Source organism: Muntiacus reevesi, chromosome 3, assembly GCF_963930625.1.
Source record: "Muntiacus reevesi chromosome 3, mMunRee1.1, whole genome shotgun sequence".
Classification (NCBI taxonomy): Eukaryota; Metazoa; Chordata; class Mammalia; order Artiodactyla; family Cervidae; genus Muntiacus; species Muntiacus reevesi.
In genome coordinates, this window is record NC_089251.1 from 41411662 (window position 1) to 41438057 (window position 26396).

At 49.9% G+C, this 26396-nt stretch overlaps 1 protein-coding gene across 3 annotated transcripts; it reads right to left on the reverse strand.

The window, feature by feature from the left end:
- Positions 1-162: 162 nt before the first annotated feature.
- On the reverse strand, positions 163-25595 carry CEP68 (centrosomal protein 68). Of its 3 annotated transcripts, XM_065929045.1 has the most exons (8): positions 25466-25595; positions 19684-19771; positions 15662-16057; positions 12529-14046; positions 11009-11131; positions 8239-8335; positions 4449-4621; positions 163-3507 (listed from the first exon to the last, which is right to left on the reverse strand). In XM_065929045.1, exons 3-8 carry the CDS (start codon positions 16013-16015, stop codon positions 3484-3486), a joined length of 2289 nt encoding a protein of 762 aa, XP_065785117.1. In that variant the 5' UTR covers positions 16016-16057; positions 19684-19771; positions 25466-25595; the 3' UTR covers positions 163-3483. The 3 variants fall into 3 exon arrangements, with proteins under 3 accessions (XP_065785117.1, XP_065785119.1, XP_065785118.1); XM_065929047.1 differs by lacking the exon at positions 11009-11131; XM_065929046.1 differs by lacking the exon at positions 19684-19771 and having other exon boundaries at positions 25466-25566.
- Positions 25596-26396: the final 801 nt, after the last annotated feature.

Below are 26396 nucleotides of genomic sequence, written 5' to 3' on the forward strand. Positions count from 1 at the left end.
ACTCTGGCATTTTAAGGTGATAGAAGTCAAAGATTGTTTCCTTGGGGTTGAAATAGTAACCAAAATATTCTTTACTTAGGGGCGTGGGATGTGGCTGTTGGCTACACATTTTATGGTGGGGTCTTTAATTAATTCAGTGATAAAATTTAAAAACAAGCCAAAAATTATAGGTTTCTTTATTTTCACTAAACAGGCAATTGAAATACATGGTACAAAAATAAGTGGTAAGATTATTGTAAAATGAAATGGACAGAATAAATATTCAATTTAATTTTCCATCTATGAGAATTTCACAATAAAATCACAGTTTACTTTGTATTATAGATGTGCTTGTTGGGTCTATTCATCTTCACATAAGGCAACTGAAAAACTCCTCAAGCTACCAATAGTTATTTGGGTGAAATTTTTTTAATGCTTCAAAAGGTTTTTTTTGCCTTATCAATACAGTACAAACAAATAATTTAGAAATAGTTTTAAAGTAGATGATACAAATTTCAGACAATGTAATGCACTTTTGTTTTATACAGCAAGTTGTTCAAACTGTCAGCTTTTTCTTGGTGAGTTAGCAAAAAAATTATGTGAATTTGAGGTGTAAGCATATTTACATTTATTTTTGAAAATTCTAGTGTTCTTTTCCTTGTGGTAGTCAAGACTGGGACAAGATGTTTCAGCATGCTTCACTACTCACTTAATAAATGCAGTTTTGGGGGAAAATACTCCTATTCCTACCCCCATTTTCAAGTACAAATATTTCAAGCTATATTATTATGGGCTTTTGATAATCCATTCACTCGAATTATTGCTCGCCGTATTTTGTAAGTGGTTGCTATGAATTAGCTCACATGTTCTAAACCTAAGCAGTCTCAGTCTCTGGAAATCCTTGCAAAATGATAGCCATTCTGGTCTAAGCAATGAATTTTTTTGACTTCGGACCAAAATTTCCTTTAGCATGTATGTTGTCATTGCAACATATTTTACATCTGTCCTTCTTTGTATTCCCATTTAAGCTTCAAAATAGTATTGTACTGACACTGTCTACTATTTGCAGATGAGCTTAAGCCATGGAGCTGCAACAAGAACCCAGGTTTTGAAACTGCCAATCTAGCTCCCAGTACTGCCACTTTCCTGTGGACTTCAGTTCTGCTACTTTAAGGGGACTACTAGGAAATTACACTACAGGTAAACTTGGGGTTTGTAACTACATAACGTGTCACTGAGCCACTGCTGTCCTTAAGGCTAACGTGTACCAGACACTGGCCAGCTAGGCTCCCAGAATCGAACCTGGCCGTGTTTGCTTACGAAATGCTGCTGGCGGCATCTTCTAGTCAGAAACAATTTCTGCTTGAATTTTAAGGGAGGTCTTACACCTATAGCACTGCTGAAGATACTATTAATAGCTTTCCTGATACTCTTCAGTGATATTCATGAGTAGGTCCAGAGTAGGCAAAGGAAGTGAACAAAAATATCTTTAGATCATCGCTTGGTAAAGTAATAGTTTTTTACAAAATAGGGTACTCTGAAATAAAATATTCTGTGAAAATTTCTGTCAGCTGAAGCTAATTATTAGATTGAGTGGCACTTTTAGCATTCAACTACTGTAAAATACCATTGGTCACTTTGAAGATGACAGTCCTATAGAAACAATTCTTTTGCTAACTAGTTAAGGCATTTTCATGCCTAGCAAAATGTTTGTAAATAAATGGGTTGAACTCCCAAGGGCTTGTCCTGTAACACACTCATTGGAAAGGCATGTACCAATTTATAGTCACATCAAAGAGAAGGTGAAATATATCAATTTAAGAACAGAGGCTATTAGATATGCCTTCTTAACCAATTAAGGCCTTTAAGACTATTTTACATATACAATAATCTGCTAGGAAGGTGTTTTGTCTTTTTAAATCTATGTACAGAACCAAGATTAAAAACTGAGACAGCAAAATCAAAATTATGCCCTTAAGCATTTTGATAAATGCTTTAAGCATTTTGATAAATACTAGAATGGCAGAGGCACTTGAAATACTCCATTTTTATAACTGCTACTGAATTTTATAGTTTCCCTTTAGAATTAAAATCTTTAAACATTAAAACTTATAAACAGCTTATTTCCAGTTTAAACTCTTTAGGATTTTAGTTTACAGAGGTGGATGAGATGGTGTTAAGTGGCTCAGCCCCCAAAATTAAAGTTCTAAGCTTCTCTTAAAGAGGGTAATTTCTACCAAGTATTTTATTCTGAGGGGATATCAGAAGGCTCCTTTATGAAAGCAACTGTTCTAATGTTACCTGCTCTGGGTTCAGGTGATTTGTCCATTTCTTTATAAAGTATCTTCCTTTCTTAAGCACCCTCCTCAAGTGAGAACCTAGAGTTTGAGAAAGGATATTGACTTTCTTGAAATGTTGATCACATATTTAAGTGTGGAGAACCCTTTCCTCAGGTCGTAGCCTACTGGAATACAAGTACACAGGGAAAGTGCTTTCTTCCTTCCATGTGCATTCACAGCCCAATAAAACATTTTTAAAGCACTTCTTTGTTTTTGCAGAATGTGTGGTTACCAGCAGTGGCCAATCATTTTACTTTAAAAAGCTACAGAGTTGGCTTTAAATAGTTGCTCCTTGGTTACGCCCCCCCGCCCCCCAACAAGGTACTTATATGTCAACTCCCAAAGCAACAAAGAATTCCCTTTTTTCCTCACTATGAACAGCCTTAGCTTCTATAGTTATTATAGGCTGTGTGAGCCTATCCATGTCCTTCTCTGAATCTTCACAGGGAGGAGAGGAGAATGCCTTCTCCTGAAGGTACCCTGAAGGCAGATCATTAGTGGACTGAAGCTCAATGGCAGCTTCTTAAGCCCCTATCACATTCTCCTTTAAAACGTTGGGCAGGCAGATGGAGCCCTGAGCACTTAAGATGATAAAAGATATCTTAGCAGCCCAAACTAATTTGCAGAGGTTCTATTTGTTCAAAACTTTCTATTATTTTGGAGAGTTTGAGTGTCTTCTACAGTCTTCAGAGAGTGATTTATAAGCCTATGCTTCGCTTTATGAAAAGATCCAAGTTCCTGGCTCACCAGTCACCTTTTGTCTCTTGTATCCTCTTGTATGCCTGAGAATACCAAGTACTGGGTACCTTCTTTCTCATACCAGCCTTCTTTAAATGATCTCAGTACGCGGACTAGTTTAGGAGTTCTGTCTCCTCTTTTTAACTGGACATAGGGAGAGGAAATCCTCTAAGCCTTGTTGGCATTATTTTATCAACAACTGGAAGAAAGCTACATGCTCTTTATAAGAAGCACCAAAGGAAAACCTTAACTGGGAAGGACTCATTTTAAATAAAAACAGTAACTCAGCAGCCCTTCCTTTCAGGGAAGAGCTAGCATTTTAAAGCTAGTACATTAGAGTCACATTTCCCCCTTGGTTTCAATATTAAATAGCTCTCACGAGGACTTCCAAAAGTTTCCCAATAGCCACATTTTGACTGACAGATTATTACATCTCTTCCAGAGAAGATGCCTAAAAGAGAAAGAGAAGCATCTGTTACAGGCAGAATGCTGCAGAGGAAGAAGTGACATGGCAATCATCTGCATTTTAGTATTAAAATGACTACCGCCTAGATTTATTTGATGCAAATACAGGGACTCCCTGCTCCTGACATACCTGGATTTATCCCTTACCTTCTTTTATCTACAGTGAATTCTCACTCAGGAAATCTGAGTTAAATGCCAGGTTTCAGCTGTAGGAGACGTTTCAGAAGCAGCATGCTCCAGCTGTGGCATCATGGTGTGGGGCAGTGGTAGCCCCACAGTGGGCAGCAGCCCCTCTTTGCTCTCAGCTTCTGTTCCTATCTGTGACATCTCCAAGGCCTGGTGCGCCTATCTATCCATCCCCTAGCCTTTTTTGGGAGGGGAGTGCTGTGTGATGCTTACAGAGAGCATTTCCAGGAAAAGGAGATGTGGGGAGTTGTAACTTAGGATCCCTGTGGCTACTTGGCATTGTCAAGAGTTGCTTACAGATGGAGCACCACACGAGCTGGGTGGGAAGAGCCTATAGGATAGAGGCAGCCTGTACAGGAGAAGCATACGTGCACAGACATAAAAAAGTTGGTACAGGTGAATTCTACAGTTGTTTCCATGGGTGGGGAGGGGTGACACGTCAGCCATTTAAGATGGAAGCACAGAGCACCCTAGTCCTCAGCAGGCACAGGGCTGCAAGTGAGCAATGGAACGTGCCGCTTTCATCATCACAGAAAGCGCCGCACCCCAGCCCCACTTCCTGGCAATGGCAGCATCTCCCCTTTTCAGTTCCAGCGGCTTCTCCCAGCCTCTCATTTGTTTCAGTAGGTCTTAGTTCAAGAAGCTTCTAAGAAACAGCCAACTATTAGAGCAGAGCTCTGTTCCAGAATCAGGCACTGGGGTCTCAGGACAAATTTTCTCCTCTGGGGTTGCTGTACTCACCAGGCTAATACCCTTCACACTGGTGCTCCTGTGTGCCGCTGGCGTGCTATTGGGAGTGAGGGTGCAGCCGGCCAGTGTGTCTAGGGAGGCCAAGATGGTGTCATACAGGCAATCCGCGTGGCTCTCCAGCGCGCTGGGCTGCCGAGAGATCCTGCCCAGGACATCCTTCAACACTAACAAACGAGTTTTAAAGCAGTAAGGCCAAAGAGACAACCCAAGTGTACCTTCAAGGAATATACCAGGGTGTAGCAGAAAACAGGAACATAGCAAGTTTCACGATGTCCACTTAAAAAAAAAACTCCCCGCCCCGGACTGAACTGCACTGCACTGTGGAATCTATGTTAACTTGTGATTGATGCTGAATTATTTCACTGGCTCCACTCAGTGGAGTTACACAGTTCACAAAAATGCAGAGAGACATGGTTGTCTGATGACTGGTATTATCTGACTTTTAGAGATAAGACCCCTGGCTCACAGCCAGATCCTGTGGGGCTGAAGTCTGAAATGAAAACAACATGCCACCATGAGGACTCCAGGTCCTGCTACCAGGTCCGATCAGCTTCTGTTGACTGTGGGACTGTCATTTAGCACATATATGGGTGATGCGGTAACATAACATGGGTTTGCTTGTGAACGCTTTTTGGTGGGTCCTAAATGAATAGACTTCAAAAGAAAATTACCTGAAAGCAGGCTAAGACAAGATGGTTCATGAGGCCAAGATTCCAACCCCTATAGGCCAAGTATTTGAGGAAGGGAGGGACCAGGTTCAGAGTGCATCACACACAACAGGCTTGGTTTTTTTTCTTTTAAAAACTTGACTTCCTTTGTTAAACACAAAGGCTGCTTTTGCTTCCTGTGCCTTTTATCAGCTGTGTTCACCCTCTCCATAATTTCCTGCCACAGCTGCAACATCTGTGAGCAGAGGAAGGGAAAGGGGAAGCCGAGTTATCTGCAGAGGATGCCGACGGATGGGTGGAAGGAGGAATAGGCTGTGGAGGTTAGCCCCTAGGGAAGCCACAGCGGTGCAGCATCATCAGGGCAGAGTGCCAACCTGACAACTTAGAGCAGCCAGCAGGGCTGGCCGCGGAACGCAGCCAGGGCCCGGCACAGCTCACCTGCAAGGGCGAGCGGGTCAGGTTCTCTCCTCCAAGTTCACCTGTCATGTGAACAGGCCTGGGTGGGGTCGGTGGGATTCAGGGGGCCTCTATTTTTTTAACTTTTATTTTAAAATGTCAGAACATTTGGTTGGGGCCAAACAAAAGGAAAGCTGGAACAGTGATGAAATTCTTTCCCAGTTGAGACTTCGATGTTTTCATTGAATACATGCCTGGTTCAGCTCGATGTTAATAGGTTCTAGTTGTCTGATCTAAGATAATGAGGAGTTAGGGTGTAAGGCAGATCTGCTACTTCATGCACCAAGGTAACCAGGTCAAAATGTAGTGAAAACTTGCCAGATAACTACAGGAAAACCCTTTAGCTGGAGGTGAGATGAACACATTTTGAAGGAATTAATTTGACTTGTCCCTCAGGCTTTGCATGTGGCTGAAGATGAAAGCGGGCTCTGAAAAAGTTTGCAGGAACTGGGGTGTCCATGCTTGGGCTCCACTGACACTGACAGTGATCTGGAGGGAAGAGTTGTGTGCCTAGCTGAAGACCCTGTGTATGTCTAGGGGAACCTGTGATTTTCACAAAACAGCCAAGTTCCTGATTAGTGCAAGCAGAGAATTGGGAGGGGCATGGTGTCCATCTGAATAAGCCTGGATACAGATCTGAAAAACCACAAAATACCCCAAAGCATTTTTTTTTTTTTGGCCATGGCATGCATAGCTTGTGGGATCTTAGTTCCCCAATCAGAGACTGAACCTGGGCCTACAGCAGTGAAAGCGCTAGCTCTTCCCCTCTGGACCACCAGAGAATTCCCTAAAAAAAAAAGTCTCTTATTTAGGCAGTAAATACCTCTACTCCTTTGGAGAGAAGAGCAAAGGGGGACATCATTACCGATTAAGTATTGAGAAGTATTACTGAGTCAATTTTTAAATGAAGGTCCAAGAACAACCTATAGCTTGTAAGAAGCCCTCTGTTAACATGTGGTCTCCAGGGAATTTCCTGGTGCTGAGTTCTTTACACTATTGTGTGTGTGTGGAGGTGCAGGAGCCTGAGTGGGGTGTCAGCGCACAGGGGCTGGAGTCAGGCTGCCACGCCCTGTGTGGCCCCATGCAGTCAGCTCTGTAAAGTCTCAAGGGGCTGTGGCACAGTCTCTGCACATAGTACTCAAGACAGTGCTGGTGTAACAAGTGGCAAAGGAGCCTGGCATACCCCATTTCTTCCCCGATAAAAGTTAAAAAACTCTTAATGCAAGAGCACAGTGGATGAGCCAAAGCAAAGGCGTCCCCAGGGCAAGGGATGGCTGTGGGCTCATGGGACTGACAATGGGTTAAGTCGTGCCCTGCTGAAAACCCTTCAGTGGCTGCCCCCAGCAAAACCCCTCTGCCCACGCTCAGTTTTCAGTCCTGGTGGTGGTTTCCTTCCCAGGGGACACCTGGCAGTGTCTGGTGATGTTTGGGGTTGTCAAAACCGAGGTTTACTACTGGCATCTAATTGGCAGAGGCTGGGGATGCTAATAAACTTGGTGCAACAAGAGGACAGCTGTACTCGTGACAAAGTATCACATGGCCCAGAGTGTCAGCGGTGCTCAGGCTGGGACACTTCGCGCCACCTCCCTACCACACACCCACCCACCACTGCTGGTCAGGAAAGCGCCACCTCTTCCCTTCTCAAGCCAGTGGGTCCTGCCCACTGTTGTTTACACTGTTCTGCTTCCAGTGTAAATCCCATTTCACTCCAAAACTGAGGCAGAACATAGATGGGCTTTTTCAGCACTTGCTTGCCCAGTCTTACAGAAAAATAGGGACTGCTCTGAGGGGTCCATCAATTCCTTGCTTTAACTTAGCATTCTCCTGTCATATTCATCCTATCATACCTGCCCCCAGCAAGGGCAAGGCCAACTGGAAACACCTGCACCCTGAGATGCACTCTCAGAGTCTCATTTTCACGCCTTCCTAATCTGGGGATCCATCCTGCAAAAGGGGCTCAAGCTTAGTTTGTGTACCACTGTCCACCTGTCCCTCTCTCATCAGTTCTTCAGTCTCTTCCCATAGAAGAGACTGACTGCTCTCAGGTCCTGAAACAAATCCTCTCCCAAAGCAGATAACCAGAGAGGGGTCCAGCCTGCAGGGCAAAAAGGGAGCCCTGCAGGCTCCTCACTGTGTCCATGGCTCCCCTAAGCTAAGGGGATCTGGACTAAAGCCAGCATTCCCACCAAGGACTCCACCAAGGAAAGGCAGAAGCTTAAAGAGCACTATTCTTGGGACATCCCTGGTGGTTCAGTGGCTGGGACTCTGTGCTCTCAAAACAGGGGCCTTGATTTGATCCCTGGTCAGGGGACTAGATCCTACATGCAGCAGCAAGGTTCACACCCTGCAGCTAAAGCTCCTGGATGCTGCTAAGACTGAGCACAGCCAAATACATATTAAAGAAAAGAAAAAAAGGTGCATCGTTCTTGCAGGCTCAGTGCCTGACTTCTCACACCCGCAGGGCTGTGACTGCTTCATCGTGTGTTTGTGGGGCCATGAAAATGCGAGAGGCTGGCAGTCAGCTGTGGGAGTTGAAGCCAACGGGTGTGGACACGAGGGATTCTTGTATTACTGGCTCCGCCTGGTGACAGAGTGAGTCCCGAACTTGCACTGAGAGGTATTAGGCACCGGCTAAATTCAAAACCCAAGCATCTCACCTGGGGTATTATCCAGCAGGCTTTGAAGCAGGACCTCCCCTTTCTGTAAGACACTCTCCGTCAGGGACTGGTGTTCATCTATATCTTTCTTAAATTGCTTAGAGCATAACAGAAAAAAACAGGGAAAAGCTTCATTACCATTTCATAAGTCATTAAAAAGGATCTTTTGTTTGGTAGTTGCACTTCCCTTTAACCCACCCAGTCTTCAGAATTCCTCAAGTAAACAGTGCAGTAGTTTAATTTCATCTTCTTTGAGCCCAAGGCAAATCCAGAGTCAATCCTTTTTTTCTGTTTACAATTTGACAAGAGCAGAGTTTTCTTTTCCCTGGCAGAACCTAGCTCCCGAGCTTGGAGGCAGGGATTCCTGTGTGCGCTACACCTCACAGGGTCCCCTTTAAGCTCACGGGCCTGTTGAGACTGTTTTCCATTCTAGTGAACCTGGTCAGAGCCACCAGAGAGGCGCCTTCAGTATGACCACAGGCAGCAGCAGCCTGCCCCACGTCCTCCCTCTGTCCCGCTCTCTGCAGACCTGAGGCCAAGTGAAGGCGTCAGGGAAGCTGTGAGTCCCCTGAGCAGTTGATTTCTTTTCCCCTTGCAGTACCAAGCCTTGTAGCTGTTTCTGGTTTTTCCTTTAGCTGCTAAGATGTAAAGTCATATCCATGACCACCTTCAGCACAGGGTGCAGTTTACATTTTAAAGTTGCAGTTTTACTTTTGGATTTACTATATTCCTGTCTTGTTTTGTTTGCATATTAACCTGTATTTATTATTTTCTTCTTTAGTACTCTGCAGTTTATATGCTGCCACAAACCCACTGTGTTAAGACAAAATACACAAGACAGGGTCACAAATGAAAAATGTGTGAACCAACGTACATGTGCTTAAATCTGGTATCTAAGTAGGCTCGAGGCAGCCCACATGTGGGCATGAGCCAAGCACAATTCTGTGTGGAGCAGCGCTGACAGTGAGGTCCCACTTGGTGACACAGTTGTGTGGATGACACAAGCGGGCTAGGCTTCGCTAACCTGCAGTAACTCCCAGCTCAGATCTCAACTCTACCCACAAAGCAAGACAGGTGCATGTGACCGGCCTGGGAGCGGAGACATGCAGAGGACAGGAGGAGGGATAAAATGGAAGGAACAGAGTTGCTATGAGACACCTGCTCTGAGGGGAGGGGGGCAGAGGCCCTCTAGAAAGGCCACCCCAGTAGGTCCAAACTCCAAGCAAGTGTCCTCTCTCATGGTGGTGCTGCCCTGGGCCTCCTGGGGGAGGGCCCTCACACTCAAGCCTTCCTCTCCTCTCTCAAGCGTGCTCTGGGAGAGGAACTCTGGCAACCACTCTCCACTCAGCAGGAAGCAGCATTCCCACGAAGGTAGGGCAGCTGGCCCACCCAGGCAAGGCGTTGCCCCTAAATTTTAGTTGGCTCCAAGTTGGAAAACAAAGGGTCCCCCCTCTTGCCTGGGTGTGGAAGGAGCTCTGAGTTGGGTGGTGTGGCCCTGGCTTGGTCACAAATCACACACTCTTCTACTGAAAGAACTGTCCCAGAAAACTGGATTAAACCACAAGTTCAGGCACAAACACTACCTCTGCTCCTTTGGAAGAGGTGACAGAAAGACTTGGTCAACCAGACAGACATGCTGTAAGTCAGCAAGTGGTTCAGTCGATGTGAATATCAGTATCAACTGATACTTCATCATCCAATTCAGAACACTTCTGAGAATGAAGGGGGCCTACGGATAATTGTGGCAGAACAGCACAGAATGTCACAGAATACACCCGTTACAAAGTTAACCGGGGCCCACAAAGAGACAGTTAACAGAATCTAAAAAGAGGTAACCCCTACCCCCCAAAAAATACCTTGAGAAGCAACCTGGGTCATATTTTGGTTTAAATACCATCAAAAGGCCTTGTGTGTACTCTGGAGTCAGTGCAATTCAGCTCAAATCTTTAAAATACCAGTCAGGGCTGTCCCAACAGTTTTCTGTGATGATGGAAATGTTCTAAATGCTCTGTTCAATATTGTAGCCACCAGACAAATGTGATGACCAAACACTTGGAATGTGGCCAGAACTGAAAAACCTAATCTTTTAATTTTACTTAATTTCAATAGTCTTGTGATTTCCTAACAATGCAGATCTCTGCCTATCAATCCCTGAGACATTTTGAAAGTGAAAGTTACTCAGTTGTGTCTGACTCTTTGTGACCCCATGGACTGTAGTCCATGGAATTCTCCAGGCCAGAATACTGGAGTGGGTAGCCTTTCCCTTCTCCAGGGGATCTTCCTAACCCAGGGTTCGAACCCAGGTCTCCCACATTGCAGGCAGATTCTTTACCAGCTGAGCCACAAGGGAAGTCCAAGAGTACTGGAGTGGGTAGCCTAGCCCTTCTCCAGGGAATCTCCCTGACCCCATAATTGAACCAGAGTCTCCTGCATTGCAGGCAGATTCTTTACCAACTGAGCTATCAGGAAAGCCTGAGACATTTGGAAAATCACATTGCAAATAATCCTGAAGTATTCTGGATTGACGATAAATAAAATGTACTTTCTTCAAGGTCTGTTTGGTCTGGGAAGTAACTCCTACATGTTAAGTTTTTCAGCATTAAGGATTTGAAAAGAATTAGATTTCCGGTAAGATCTCCGATTAGATTTCAGGTAAAAGTCAATGGATCATGACATAATGTGCAGCAGTCATTTGAACTTTTACTTTCTAATCAAGTAATTTACCACAACTCTAGTGAGTGAACAATCAGAAACCAGGACCACTTATTACCCGGTAAAGCTGCAGGGAAGACTTGAGGCCCGTAAGGCTGGATCTGGGTGCAGTGAGGTGGTCAGTAGTGTCTGCAACGTGATACAGCCAGTGGATCAGCTCTTCCAGCTGACAACAAAATGTCTGTGTAGACAAATAAATCGTGTGTCACCCATGGAACCGCAGGCTACATTTTCACAGGCTAAAAATATCTGGGGGCTCCCAGGCTACACACTGCACCTTTCCAGGGCATTCCGCACCAAGGCGTTGTCTCCTCTCTGCTCCCGGCCTGTCCCCACCCCGTGACTCCAGACTTCTGCCAGGGCAATATGGAGGGCTCACCCTGGCTCTGTGTCCCGTCTGTGAAGGGCCAGCCCTGTGTGCAGGGGCAGAGGAGGGCACGTGATGGGAGAGTCGGGGGGGGCGGGGGGAAGAACGGCCCAGAAGGGACCTGCCCGACTCAGAGGTCACTTCCTCGGTCAGCACCGTACTGACTATACAACTGCTCCTGGGGACGACATGGACACAGAATGTGGGCCCGTGACCAAGACTGACCTGATCCTACACCTGAAAACTGAACTAAAGCTGCTTGTCCCTGTGCTGCTCCTACCCGCCCAGGGAGCCGGGCCCCAGACTCCTGCCAGCCACTCACCAGGGGGCTGTAAGCCCAGGCCTGTACCCCACAGTTTCAATCTTCCACATGCTAACACCCGTACCACCTGCTTCACAGTACAAATAAAGTCCACACGACACCACGGGGCAGGTTAAAGCCCTCCTTGAGAGCTAGAAAACAACTGTGATGCCACTCCTGGGGACATAGCCCTCGGCTGGTTGCCCTGCTGCCGTGTGGACACATCACCTGGGTGCTCAGGCGGGAGGCAGGCCCTGGGTTCTCCCAATGTGTGGACAGCCACGCACCTGAACATCCATATGTGAGGGACTGTGCAAGGTATGTGACATGAATTATTTCATTTAACCCACACAATGACCAAAGAGGCAAAGCTCCACACTCTACCAACAAGCAAAGTAAAGAAATGGAGCCAAAACTCACAACCACCTGATACTGACAACCCTACTCCATGCAGTATTAGCTCCACCTCCTGATGTTCTCATATGGTCCACAAGAGTCTAGCAAGTCTAGGCAATACTGTACACCTGACCCTCTGCAGTTACAGCACTTTATCAAATTAAAGTTCTGGGAAGTCTTTTGGCCAAGAAAACACTTTCACTGAGCCTGTACTTCCTGAAGGCGTCTGAGCACAGGTCCCTCCTGTGCAGAGGGCCTCTTGACTCTCAAGGTGAAGCGCCCTGGGGGCAGCCTGGGGACTGGTTGGCACAGGCTCTACTCTCATGGACTGTGAAGGTGCAGGTTACCTAACACCTTGCTGCCTTTTCCTCCAACGGTGACAAGAGAACGCCAGCAGTCATCAGGATAGGACAGAAGGTGCAGTACAGTGCTTGGCACCTAAGTGCTCAATGTTACCAAGCTTCACTAGTGGACAAGGGGAAGAAAGGCAACAGTGCTGAAACGCTGAGTTTACCTGCACGCACTGCACGAGTGACTCTTTTCCCTGCTCTCCACCCTTCCTGGGAGGCTGCCCTTCAGCATCTGGATCCAACATTGCTGACCAGGAGGCGCGTGTTCTCATTGGTCCAGCGGAGACCCCCAGGGCCTGGCCGCTCACCAGACTGCCCTCCCCAGCAGAGCGCCTTGCACGTACGAAGGAGTGTAGCAAACGGTGCTTCTGGTCCTCAGCGCTCCAGGACCCTCTGAAGGTAGCCCTGGAGGGAAGCTGGCTTTGGCTAGAGTCTGATGGGAGGGAAGCTGGCCCATCACTGTCCGACACGTCCAGGGAGCTCTGCCCTTCAGCAGCATCCGTGGACAGGGGCACAGAGGTGGGAATGGAGCCCAGATATGAAACTAAGCTAGAAACCTGTGTGAGCCGAGTGGGTAGGGCCAGATACTCGTCGTCACTTTCCACCTCCTCTTGTGGTTTCCATCCAGACTCCGTGCAGGCGAGGCGCCCAAGGCCCTGGCTGGCCCCCTTCTCCCTCTCCAGCCCGGGTGAGGGCCACCCTCTGTCCCGTGTCCTCAGGTGTGGAGCGCCCAGCTCAAGGTGCCTGCCCACAGGTGGCCAGTCCCTCAGGTTCTTCCGGGCAGGCTCTCTGCTCACCCAAGGAGTGGCCCTTCCGCCTGGGGCTCTGGGGGTAGAGGCAAAAGGGCTGCAAGATGCTAAGCCCACACCACCCTGCTTCTGGGGTACTCCAGAAGGCCCCAGCTTAAGGCTTGGCTCTCTGGGCGCAGAGAACGGAAGGGCGGCAGCCTCGGCTGGTGGGCGACTGTGGGAGACGTTAGTGGGTGACTTGAGGGTGCTCGCCGGGGAGATGGAGAAGCTATCGAGGTCTACGCCTGAGTCCTGCAGGACGGGCTCAGCCAGCGCGTGGCTGTCGAGCTGCTTCGGGAGCCGGGGCCCGGGCCTGAGGGGATAGGTGTAGTCCAGCAGGTCTTCGTACTCTTTGTTCGGGTTCCAGAGTGGGGAGCGGCGGTCTGGGGAGGGAGGCAGGGAATCGGGCAGCACACAGGCCCAGTACTCAGCCTGGAAGGAGAGGCGTCTCCTGCCCAGCCCGGGGGCATCCCCCGCTGAGGACACGGGCTGGGGCAACCACTGGAGCCGAGGCCCAGGGCCTACCGCTGAGGGGGCTGAAGGTGGGACAGCCAGCTCCAGGCAGGAGGAGACCCTGGCGAGGCAGCCACTCCGAGGCTCCGCCTTCTCCTGGTGACCCTGGAGACTGCTGCCCGGTGAGGAGGCTGACACGCTGCAGCTAGACGACAGTGGCGCGGGCGTCCCCGGGCTCACAGCCGACCTCCACCTCGACGGGCACGGGAAGCCTGAGATGGGAGACTGTGGGCAGAGGTCTGGCACGTGCGGCGACTCCACAGGGGATGGGTCGTCTTCGATGTCAGCATCATGTCCCGAGCAAAGAGCAGCAGCTCTGGGAATGGCACGAGTCCGAGGTAGCGCCTCCGCCTCCGGGGCAGGAAGTCTGATCTCCTCCATCTAGTGACAGGAGGGAAGGAAAAGGTCAGACAGGCGAGCCAGACTTCTCTCCTCGGGGACAACTCGGGGGTGGTTTTGGGGACCCAGATGATCCAGAGGAAAGTTGTGGAAAAGAAGAGCCTGCTACCTGGTGCGAGAGTCAGACTCAGCGAGGGTGCGAGAGTCAGACTCAGCGAGGGTGCGGCTGGAGATGGAGACGAGGAGGCAGACGGTCCTCCTGGAGCTGATCCCCCAACCCCCACTACCGGCCTTGCCCGGTTCTTCCTGCACAGACGCCTTGTGTGAGAGCAAGCAGAACTCAAATAGCTCTGTCGTGCTGGAGCTGGAATTTAACTGGAACTTAGCTTAGCTGGAACACTGCTTAACCTCGGAGAAGCGCGCCCTGGGCAAGCAGGACCTCAGTAATTCTGTTGCCGACAGGACACACATCCGAACCTGGCAGGCAGGCGGCCCACCAGGCCCCACCTGGCTCGGCTCACACCCAGCGGTGACTCAATAGTGGCAAATGAGTCATTCACCCCAGCCTCCTCACTCAGGCTTTTAATTGGCTCGACGAAGAGCCCACCCCCAAGGGAGGCAGGATGGCACAGAGTTTAGGGTGTGGGCTCTGGAACCAGCAGCCCTAAGGCCAACCCCCAGCTGCCAGCCTCACCTCCCTCACCTGCAACGTGGGGGTGGTGACAGGATCGCCTCCTCAGGCTACGCGGATTAGATGAGCTGCAGGGTGAACAACGGGAGCTCACCAAACAGCAGCGCCGCAACAAGCACCAGGCGGACACTCACAGACAGCCCGTCTCTGTGTTCACTCGCTGGCCGCCCACCTCACTGACTCAGGTGCCCTGAGCCTCGCAGGGCCCCGGCCCCCTGCCAGTAGGGCCTAGCCTCTGTCTCCTCCCAGGCAGTCATGCTTAGAACCTCCTCATGTCACAGAGCCCCGGGCAGCACGTGGCAGCCAGTTCCACCACGACACAGCACAGAGCAAAGCCGTCACCACGAAAGGTCCTGGCAGGCGGACCACCACAGGCTGTCAGAGCTGGGAGGGACAGGTCAATCGGGTAACCTTCCCCACTGTCCTGAGGGCCTATAAGATCTGGTGGTTCGCCCGAGGTCAGAGACAGGAAGGACTCCCAGCTCCACATGACACCCACAGGCGAGCTGCCTGTAGTCGGGGAAGCCCCCAAAATCCTCTTTGCCCAGAGACGGTGCTGCAAGGTCCCTGAGGGCCCAGTGGGATACAGCTCCCAGGAGCCCACAGCCCTGGACCCTTCTTCCCCACATCTCCCCAAGGACCCCAGAAAGCCTCCACATCACCAAGTCAAAAATAGGACATGGCTCCCCCACTGCGGCTCCCCTGCCTGGCCTCTGGATGTCTTGGTTACAGCATCCCCAATCCTCAAAAGGTCACCAGTCACACTTCTGAGGAAGAGGATACGCTGTGAACAGAGCTCTCCGCTGGGCCCACCTGTCCACGTGAACCTGCAGAACAGAAGTCAGCACATCCAGCTACCTAAGCTCCCCACCTCCCCGCCTCATCCAGGTGCTGAGGAAGCTCTAAGATGGTGAGACAACGCTGGAGTGGACTCTCAAAGGCCAGCCCCACTACCCTGGTGCCTACCTGGCTTCCCGCAGAGGGCAGATCTCCAGTCTCCAGGCTGGCAGGAGGAGGCGTGCAACTGAGAGCAGGCTTAGACCCACCAGCTGCTGGCTCCCTGCTGGCCCCAGTGGCCAGTGGCTGGCAGGTTCTGGAGGAGCCAGGGCCAACCCCACCGTAGCAGGCAGGGCTGGGGAGCCCCTCGGTGCCCCCAACAGGGGAGGCGGGTCCTCCCTCAGCTTCCAGGCGTGGCGGCTGCTCCCCGAGCACAGGCCCTGCAGGGCTCAGCTCCTGCTCCCTGCGGCTCCAGCCCCCACAGGAAGGGGCCTTCTTTTCTGAGGACGCCTCCCCCTCTGCCTTTTCTTCTCCCAGGGCCATTGAGATGTCCCTGGGTCAGGGTTCTGCTGAAGCTTCAGCTCCCTACAAGATGGGAGAGGGAGAGAAAAAGATAAACTTCCTGCTTCTATGACCAGGAAACCTTTTATTTCTTAATGATTAAGACAAATATTTTTTTTGGCCAAAAGAACAAATGATGGCCACTTCCTCAAAGAAAAACAGAAGTCTGGCTTTTCCTCAGCTCCAAACCCTTCCAAAGGGGATGTGGGAGCTGTTATTTTGTCCTCTGCTGTTATGTGGCTGCAGCAGCCCCAACAGATACCCAGGAGGGTCAACGCAAGTCCAAACCAGAGTCAAGGTTTGTGCTGCGTGCTAAGTCACTTCAGTTGTGTCTGACTCTCTTCGACCCCATACACTGTAGCCCACCAGGCTCCTCTTGTCCATGGGACTCTCCAGGCAAGAATACTGGAGTGGGTTGCCATCCCCTCCTCCAGCAGATCTTTCAACCCAGAAATCAAACCCATGTCTATTATGTCTACCTGCATTGGCAGGTGGGTTCTTTACCACTAACACTGGGAAGCATGAGTCATGGGTTTGGTCCTGCCTAAAGTCACCCTTGTTATCTCAGCCATAATATTAAAAAAAACCTAAGAGCATGGCATCCGGTCCCATCACTTCATGGCAAACAGAAGGGGAAAATGTGGAAGCAGTGACAGATTTCCTCCTCTTGGGCTCTAAAATCGCTGCATATGGTGACTGTAGCCATGAAATTAGAAGACAATTGCTTTTTGGCAGGAAAGCTATGACAAACCTAGACAGTGTGTAAAAAGGCAAAGACATCACTTTGCTGATGAAGGTCCACACAGTCAAGGCTACAGTCTTTCCAGTAGTCATGTACGGATGTGAGAGCTGGACCATCAAGAAGGCAGAGCGCTGAAGAATTGATACTTTTGAGCTGGGGTGCTGAAGAAGGCTCTTGAGAGTCCCTTGGAGAGCAAGGAGATCAAACCAGTTAATCCTAAAGGAAATCAACCCTGAATATTCATTGGAAGGACTAATGCTGAAGCTCCAATACTCTGGCCAGCTGATGTGAACAGCTGACTCACTGGAAAACACCCTGATGCCGGGAAAGATTGAAGGCAGAAAGAGAAGAGGGTGACAGAGGATGAGACGGTTGGACGGCTTCACTGATACAATGGACATGAACTTGGGCCAACTCCAAGAGATGGTGAGGGGCAGGAGGCTGGTGTGCTGCAGTCCAGGGGGCTGCAGAGTCGGACCCGACTTGGTGACTGAACACACAGTCACCTGTCTCTATGGCCCAGCCCCACGGGGCAAGGGGCCTGGCTGGGGCCCTCACTCTGCCAGCGCTGCAGCAGCTGCAGTCACCACAGCCCCGCAGCAGGCAGGCGGCTCCAGCCTGGCTCCGACTGCTCTACTCCAGGCTGTGGCTGAGCTCAGGGCTCCCACAGTGCCTGCTCTGCCAGCGAAGGAGAGGCAGTCGGGAAGCCACACCCTGGGCTGTGCAGCAGGTGGGCACTTCTCATTCCAAGGATGGCCAGAGCTACAGCAGCAACTGTCCTCCCGCTGACCTGGGTTACGATTAACGGGTAACTGAGGGAAGCCATGGAAATCCGGGAGGATGACAATGGCAGTGGCCACACGGTGTACACGCATGTGAGAACAAGAGAGAAGTACACCGGGCGGGCAGCAGGGAGGGGAGAAGCAGCGTGAGCCCTTGGGACGAGGGAAGGAACGATCTGGCAGTTGGATCTGAGAACAGGACCATTCCAACAGGAGATTCAGGGACCACAGAGGGGGGCCCTGAGCCTGAGTGCGCAGGTGAGGGCTCTGCTGGGAGCCAGGGCCAGATGAGGCTGGGATGAAAGCGGGCAGGAGGAGAACTCCAGGACTGAACAGGGAGGCAAGTGAGTGCAAGCGCTAAGGATTTGGGCAGCTGCCTGGAACGCACTGCCAGCCTCAAAGCTAAAACCTGGCCAGAAACAGCCTCGTTTCCTCAGAGACAAGAAGGCACTGATGGCAACAGGAGGTGCTGGGGCAGCAAGGAAGCCTGAGCAGGTGGAGGCCACGGAGGGGGCACATCCTGCTCGGCCCTCACAATGGAAACACTACTGGTGGGGACAGTGCGCCCGGAAAACAATAGTGTCCTGCCCGGCCTGGCCGACTGGCAAGGCTTCAGTCAGCAGCGAGCCGAGGGCAGGACACAGGTCACGTGCACTCTTAGCACCTTCTCATGGCCGTCGCGCGCACAGGGACTCAGTAGAATGACTGCCTTGAACCGGTCACATATGGTTCAGAGAGAGAATACACTGCACATGCAAGTCTCCTTCCCCTAGCCCAGAGGACACAGGCCACGTGGGCAGTGCCTGCGCACAGTGCATGGGGCCGGTCACCTGGTGTCATGGGGCGGGGCGGGGGGCTGCAAGGAGACAGAATTAGTGAAGCAAGGCACCTTACAAGGAACAAAGGAGTCCAACAGAGGAAGAAAAGCAGCCAATTTTTCATATCAATCGAGCAAAAATATTTACCACTAGATACTCCCACAAAAAAACCAGGTAGGTCTAATTAATGCTGTGTGTGTTTCTCATCTCTTGATGTATATGTAGACAAACACAAAAGTATATTTCATCCTCCCCCACCGCCCCCTTTAACATGAAAGTAGTTAACTGTACAGGACATGCTGTTCAGAATCTTGCTTTTTTTTTTTTTTCTTTTTTTAAATGAAATACTTTGGAGATCTTCCCTTAGCAATGCACAGTCAGTGCCTTCTGGTTTCTGCCACCAACCAGCACTGTACTCCACTGTAAGGATGCATGATGGCTTATTCCACCTACTGGTGGATATTTATGTGATTTCCAACCTTTTGCTACTAATGCTGTGATGAACAAGCGCACACGCGCGCACACACCCCACTGCACACGTACTAGCACACCCACAGGATCAAGCCAGAGGAAACTGCTGAGGTGAAGGGGACTCACACGGGTACTTCAGACATCTGGTACACTCCCCACCTGTGGCCTGAGAGCACGCCAGTTTCCCACAGGAGGTGGGTCCTCTCATTCTAATTTCACAGAGGGGGGAAACCTTTCAGAGAGTCAAATCCAGGCCCGAGTGACTCCAGAACCCAAGCTCTTTATGCACCAACTGGGGAACAAGGTACCAAACAGACACAAAGCAGAGAGATTGGGAAGGGACCACGTCCCATAGGGAAAGACCTTCACGGAGCCACATCCTCACCTAGTGGCTATTTAAGAGACGGCACATGAAGCCGATGACAGGAAAACTGTTTTCACAATTATAGCAACAAGCTGAGTCCACCAGCTGGAAAAATTAGGGTGAAGGCTGAACCTAACCAGAGGCCCCAACTTCTTGCTCCATTTCTATAAATTCTTTCAATGGCCAGAGTCAGGCCATGATGGGCCTGACTATCTAATCCAAATTTACTCTCCTGGCCCCCATTCACCAAAGCATGTGGTCTGAACGACAGGGGACTGGAATAAGATGATGCTGGGGCAACAGAGGGGTACAAAGAAATGATCTCTTTGTTTAACAATGTGTTTTTGATCTGTCTTGTCTGGATTTCACTGTTCAAAAAGAAGGTGTCTCTTCATCCTGGGCGTGAGTGGTGGGCTAGAATTAAAAGCTCCTCTGGAGATACTGCTAGGTAACTTTCAAGCACAGATACAAACCTGAACTAAGTGAACAGTGTCGCCAAAAGTCCTTCAGCAACCAGGAGAGAAGGTCTGAAATTCAGTGATTTTCATGGAAATGGTACTTCTGAAAAGACAGATTATAGGTGGTTATTTTCTCAGTCTGGATACATAGTCTGTTCATAATCTCACTTATTAATCTGCCTAACAAATCAAGGTGTATTTTCCCTGTGCCACATGAGCTTGCTTTCTTTTTTTAAATGAGAATTAAAACAGATTCATGTGAAACGAAAAAAGTCCACCATGAGTGTTCAATCCAAATTGTACATAAGTATTGCAAAAAACAAAGGGAGAACTCAACTGGGATAGGGAAAACTCCTTGAAGGAATGACTGCTGAAGACATCAATCATCAGCCAAGCAAATGGATAAAGGGCTCAGCTCTGTGGGCAAGTGTCAGGTGGGCATCTGTAACACTGTATGACAGTCCAGCTCTCATTTCCACACAGACTCTAGATTTTACACATCATCGTTTCTTCTCACCCCTCTGAGGGTGAGGGTGGAAAAGGGGATTCTGCTTGAATTCTTCCAGTGAGACAAGCTTCCTCCTTTCTAGAATACCAAATGGACTGCTCAGATGAAAACGTGCTATGCTGTCAGTAGCGTTCAACAATCTGGCTTACTCCTGCCCTATGGTAAAGATATGCTCATATATCACCTCTGGGGTCACACTAACTGGTTAAGTCTGGACATCTGACCCTTCCTAGTACTGGCCGCACACTCTTTGTGCAGGCCTGTCACAGTTGCCAGGACTTCCTCCCACTCATTCCTGTCCAGGATGGAGAACAGAGAACTTGGAAGTCCGTGTGTGGGTGGAAAGGAGGGGGGAGGTTGAGGGGGGCTGGCTATGTTCTTCTCTTAACTAAACCGTTCAAATGTACAAATGCTCACCTTAGGGGGCAATCCTCCTCTGATCAGGATTCTCTAAATCACAAGCGCACAAACCATCTGATTTACAGCAACTGTGCCCAGGAAGCCAGGTTCTTCCCGGGACCCATCTCTGTGCCTGGGTTCAGGGGCTAAAGCCCTGAAGCTCCGAGCTGTTTTTGTAGGAGGCCATAGGTGTAAATGGTCAATGAATGCCACATACACACGGCGGCAGAATCAGGCCGGGGAAGCAGACAAAGAGGCTCTCCGTGCAGCCCTTTCTCTAGGAACATGAATCTTCACACAAGGAAGAAAGGGGGGGGGGTTGGTGGTGAGGTGGACCCAGCACTGTCCGGTTGCTGGAAGGCTTCTGGGGGAACTAGATGGATGGCAGAAAGCGGCTCAAAGGCAGAAACCAGTCCCGACATGAGAGGCAGCATGAAAGCAGGTGAAGACTATGAGGGGAGGCCAACAAGAGGAGCAGTCACAAGGGGCCCAGGCTGGCCTCAGAGTGGGGTGGTTGCCAGGAACGCTGTGCGGGAGGTTTGAGACTGGGAGGCCCGTGGCTCAAAGCCATCCCCCTTCCACCTGCTCCTTCCCTGGCTGCGCAAGCCCTGCAGCCCCTTCGGGGCCTGAGCTCCTATCACCATGTGATTGTATGTGAAGCACAGATCTTACTACTGCACTATTTTTGTTGCTTTTGTTCATGACAAGAACTGTTAACATGAGAATGTATAATATCTTTTACGCAACCAGCTTAATAAAGTTAAAAAAAAATCAACCAAAACTGTGTTCTCTGTGACAAGAGAATCTCACAGCAAGGCCGATCTTTTAACTTGTCACGAGCGGTCTTTAGATGGCCTTTAAGGAGATACACTGCTGCTACTGCTGCTGCTAATAAGTCGCTTCAGTCGTGTCCGACTCTGTGTGACCCCACAGACGGCAGCCCACCAGGCTCCCCCGTCCCTGGGATTCTCCAGGCAGGAACACTGGAGTGGGTTGCCATTTCCTTCTCCAATGCACGAAAGCGAAAAGTGAAAGTGAAGCCGCTCAGTCGTGTCTGGCTCTTATCGACCACATGGACTGCAGCCTACCAGGCTCCTCCATCCATGGGACCTTCCAGACAATAGTATTGGAGTTGGGTGCCATTGCCTTCTCCGACTGCCACATCTACAAGGAACTTAACTGAGCTTCCAGCCACCCCTCCCCCCACCCCAAGCTCTCTGGCCTCCTTGGCCGTAGATTATTGCCATCCAACGAAGCTCAAAGCATGAGGATGATGGGGGCTGAACATGTCCATGAAATGGACCCTCTGTTCCCACCTAGGTCTTCCCTGTCGCTCAAACGGTAAAGAATCAGCCTGCAACGCCAAAGATCTGGGTTCGATTCCTGGGTCGGGAATATCCTCTAGAGAAGGGATTGGCAACCCACTCCAGTATTTTTACCAGGAGAATCCCATGGACAGAGGAGCCTGGCGGATACAACCCATGGGATTTGCAAAGAGTTGGACATCAACGAGTGACTAACTACTCTGTTCCCACCAAAGAGCAAGGTCAAAAAACATCTGCTCCATAACACAAATCATTCTTGCTGTCTAAAGAAGCTGACCCTGGACCACACGGCTGCAGTTCCACAGGCCACTGCTTTTACTGTGCTGACAGTTTTCTGTAAGTCCGTCGGGGCACACGATGTGAAGATTGATAAGAAACTTACTGATATTCCGGAGATGCCATTAAGAATGCTTCTCTTTGGAGAAGAATTCTCAGGTCTCTGTAACAGAAACTGTGATTTCACTGAGTAGCCAGTTTGCTCTTTACTTTATACTTTATATAGGTAGTGGCAAAACTGATTTTAAAAAAATTCTCCTCTTTGCTCTTGCTGCTTGGAAGGTTTCAGAGCCAAATCAGTAGTCTCACGCAAGTAAAATGCAGAGGCCAGAGAGGCATTCAACTTTGGTATTTCACCTGATCTGTCTCAATCACTTTTATGAAGAATCTTGTTACACTGAAATAATTTTGGAAAGATTATTCAAATAATTTTTGGAACAAAATAGAGGAAAGTGTTAAAAACAGATTTTTTTTTTTTAAAGCTCTAAATCCAACACTTCATCAAATACCAGAAGAAAACAAAGCCTGTTTACCTGTACATCTAAAAATCAAACGTAGACCCTTATGTTACTATCTTTCTACTCAAAGTATTGTCCACGGAAAAGCAGCACCTGCATCACCTCAGGGCTTGCTGGGAATGCAGATTCTCAGGCACCACCCCCAGGGCTCTGGGACCAGAATCTGCATCTTAGCAAGCTCTCCAGGTGGTTGGTAGGCACAGTAATGTTTCAGAACTACCAAGTTAGTAAGCCTGTTTCAGCATCCTGAAAGGGAAATACAGTGGCTTTCCAACCATTCATCAAGCACCCACCTTATGCAAGGCAGACAGAAGAAGGAAATTTACAGTCCCTGTCCTTAAGGTCTTTCCAACAGGACACTAGGAAAAGCTCACACCTTGTGGCCAGTTTCTTAATGGTTAATGACAGGATGTCACAACTTGAAAGGCATCTTCAGAAAGAACAGTATTTCCTAGAAAGGATTCCAGATTCATGTAGCTACACTAAAAGCACAGAGAGGAGAAATCTCCTGTGATAGTTGCAAGTGAGAAGAGACAGGGTCTTTGTTTTGGAGACTCTGAGTAATTTAAGAGAAACTGACATGCCAAGGGGACCTACAGCTGGCAGGAAATGGACAACTTAAGCCTGTTTCCTGTGACCAGAGAGTGGTACAGGAAAATCTGGAAGTGAGGCAACCTCCCCTTAGAGGGTGCATCTGCCACCTCAAGGTCTAGCAAATAGATTCAGAGCTACTAGAAGAAGACCTCTTCCACTGTTCACAATGTTTGTGAACAACTTTAAAGACAGGAGACAGTTTTTTCATGAAAACAGATTTAAGTTAAAAGGAGAGACACCATCTCAAGTCCACTTCCATCTGAACCAACTTTTTTGTCAGTCACATCAGCCTCCCTTGCCTCTGCTTCTAAATGACCATTTTCAGTAACAGACCACATGAAGAGTGCATCAAATATTACTGCAATACTTGGCCAAACTGTTATTTGGCACTCTATCAATTTCCAGTGGGTGACAGTACTTTAAATGCATAAACAGGTAACCTTCCATGGAATACTTTTACAGTGGGGGAAAAATTCTGGAATGGCTTAAGGAATGTTTTTAAAATCAAGGAACAGATAAGGACCAAAAGGCAGACAGAACCTGAGGGTTAAATACCATACAGATGTTTAGTATTAGTGAATCTGCTCAAATATGTTTATTCTTATCCTAACAAGTGTTAACAGCTAAGGAACATTTTCCTTGTGCCAGAGAACTATGCCAAGCACTTTATGTCAATATTTTATTTAATCCTCAGAAATCATGAAGCAGGTACTATTGTCATTCCCATTTTACTGAGGAAACTGAGGCATGAAGAAGTTACCTAACTTATCCGAAGTTAGTAACAAGGTTGAGCTAAAGTCATGGGGTTTGACTTGAGAGCCACAGCTCAATTGCTTTCCTCACTTGTACGAATAACTGGCCCAACATGTTAATGGAATTAGTTTTTATTTTGTAGACTCTTGGCTACACTACTGATTTTTTGCTTTTTTTTGGCCTCCTTCAACCACTGAGTGTCTTCTGTGTTCCAAGCACCGTCCTAGGGGCTGGGGAAACCACAATACAGTGTGATGAATAGAAACAGAGGCTACTGAAGGCAGATCAAAGTAGGGAGTGATTATTAGTTGAGGGGTAGGGAAAGAACTTTAAAAAGCCTTCCAGAAGAGGTGAAACATGAGTTATTTGCTCTTTTCTGTAGCAGGAGACCCAGAACTGACTGACCCAGGTGGTGGAAGGAACAAGAAGGAGAAGGGATGACCTCTATCTTTTTTCATTTTTTGTTGAAGGATAATTGCTTTACAGAATTGTTACCTCTACCTCTTTTAATCAAGCCTTGTAACGTTGACTTCTTGACCCCAAACAGTGTCTCACGCATCAGTGTTTAACAACATCCTTCACATCCTAGGTCTAGGAACCTAAGGGCATTTACGAATGTCATCTACCTACGTGTCCGCCCTCCCCACCCCCCTCCAGTAAATTCCCAGTGAGGTCCAAATCTGCTGTGGCACTGGCAGGTTTCCGTTCATTTTTATTACAAACAATACACCGAACCCAACCCAAGAATTATAAAGGGCTTGAAACAGGTTTTGGACTTGTGCCCCTGGGCTGAGAACCATTCTGGTGATGGCAGTTGGAAAGGGTGGTCTTTCCAGGCAAAACATGTGAGACGAATTGCATTTTCTCCTCAGCAGCGGGGGCTGCCGCATTCAAAGCGACCAGAAGGCATCGTTCGTCTCCATCTTAACAGCCGGAATGACCCTGAGCGGGTGAGAGAGGGTCTCTAAGGCAGCCCGAACCCAGGAGCAGCTCGAGCCCCTAACTCCCGGAGCACCTGGGCCGGGCGTGCGCGCAGAGTAATAAACAAGACACGCCCGAAGCGAGGCCGCGAGGGGGAGAGAGTCCTCGGAAGCCGGGGCAGCAACGCGGCGCAGCTGCTCGGACGGGAGGATGCCCGGACACGCTCGCTCCCGCGGCCCGATTTGGCCGCGCTCAGGCTTTTCCAACGGCGGCCTCCCGCCTCCGCGCCCCGACTCCCGGCCGCTACCCTCACCCGCCGTTCCGCCTGCAAAATGGAGGCTCAGGCACGAGGCGCCCCCGGCCCCTCGAAGGCTCGGCGCCCTTAGGTGAGGGGGACGCAAGGCCCCGCGGCCCGCCCCCGCAGGGCGAAGGGGCCGGGCCGCAGCCCCGGGTTTCGCAGAACCCCAAACTCCGCGCCCGTGCACTAGTCGGTCGCTACCTACCGCGTCCGGAACCCTTCGGACTTCCCGAACGGGCCGGCGGCGTCAGCAGTCGCATGCGGCAGCTCCGAAAACGGAGTCCCAGGTGGACACCGCGGCCCTCCCGCCGGAGTCCTGAACGCCCGGGGCGGGACCGAGCGCCGGCCACGCCCTCCGCCGCTCCGCCTCCGCGCGGAGGGCGCCTTCGGAGAGGCGCGACCAATCCCAGCCCTCGGGCCGGAGGCTCGACCAATGCACGACCCGCTCCTGCAAGAACAGCCCACCCCTGGTACCGCCTTGGCCTATGGGAAGCCGGCGCTTCTTCGGTCGGCTGTCCTTCCTCGCCTTCCGCGCTGGCGGCTCCCGTTCTAGTGTTCTGGATGAAAGGGGTAGTGAGAGGGCGCGTAGTCCCCGGCCGCGAGGAAGGGTGGGTTCCCTCGGGCGCTCTGTTTTAGCTAGTAGGCCGCAGCCCAAGTCATGCACCCGTTCATTTCCGTTCATTTTGGGCAAAGCGCCTGGCAGTGTTCCTGGCGCGCCGCTGCCAGAGAGGCGGACCCAATCTTCGTGCGTCTGTTTACATTCGCATCTGAACAATTAGGCGTGTGACCGAGGCCTGAACAGGTGCCACAGCGCTCGAGCGCCGGAAGAGGGCGAGGTGCCCACCCCCCGGCCTGGTGGTTGGGGACAGCTTTAGGTGGAACCTTAGGCAGGCTCGGAAAGGATGGGAGGCTTGTGAATAAATGAACCAGTAGCTGCTTAGCGGCTCTCTGAGCAGCCCATTCCGATGGGAAATCGGTGATGGAATTTGAGGGGAAGTGGGATCCAGCTCGTGGGAGGCCACGATGCACATCCTCTTCCACCACCACCTCCTCTCCTCCAGCTAGCATGAGGCCTGGGAGCTTAATTGCACAGCTTGTACTGTTGAGCGAATCCTGGGGTGTAAAAGGACTACCAC

Coding starts and splice junctions, on each gene's coding strand:
- CEP68 (XM_065929045.1), bottom strand. CDS start 16,015: ATGGCCCTGGGAGAAGAAAAGGCAGAGGGGGAGGCGTCCTCAGAAAAG. Junction 11,132..12,528: donor CACTCGTGCAGTGCGTGCAG/GTAAACTCAGCG, acceptor TTGTCTACACAG/ACATTTTGTTGTCAGCTGGA. Junction 4,622..8,238: donor CCTGCTGGATAATACCCCAG/GTGAGATGCTTG, acceptor CTCGTTTGTTAG/TGTTGAAGGATGTCCTGGGC.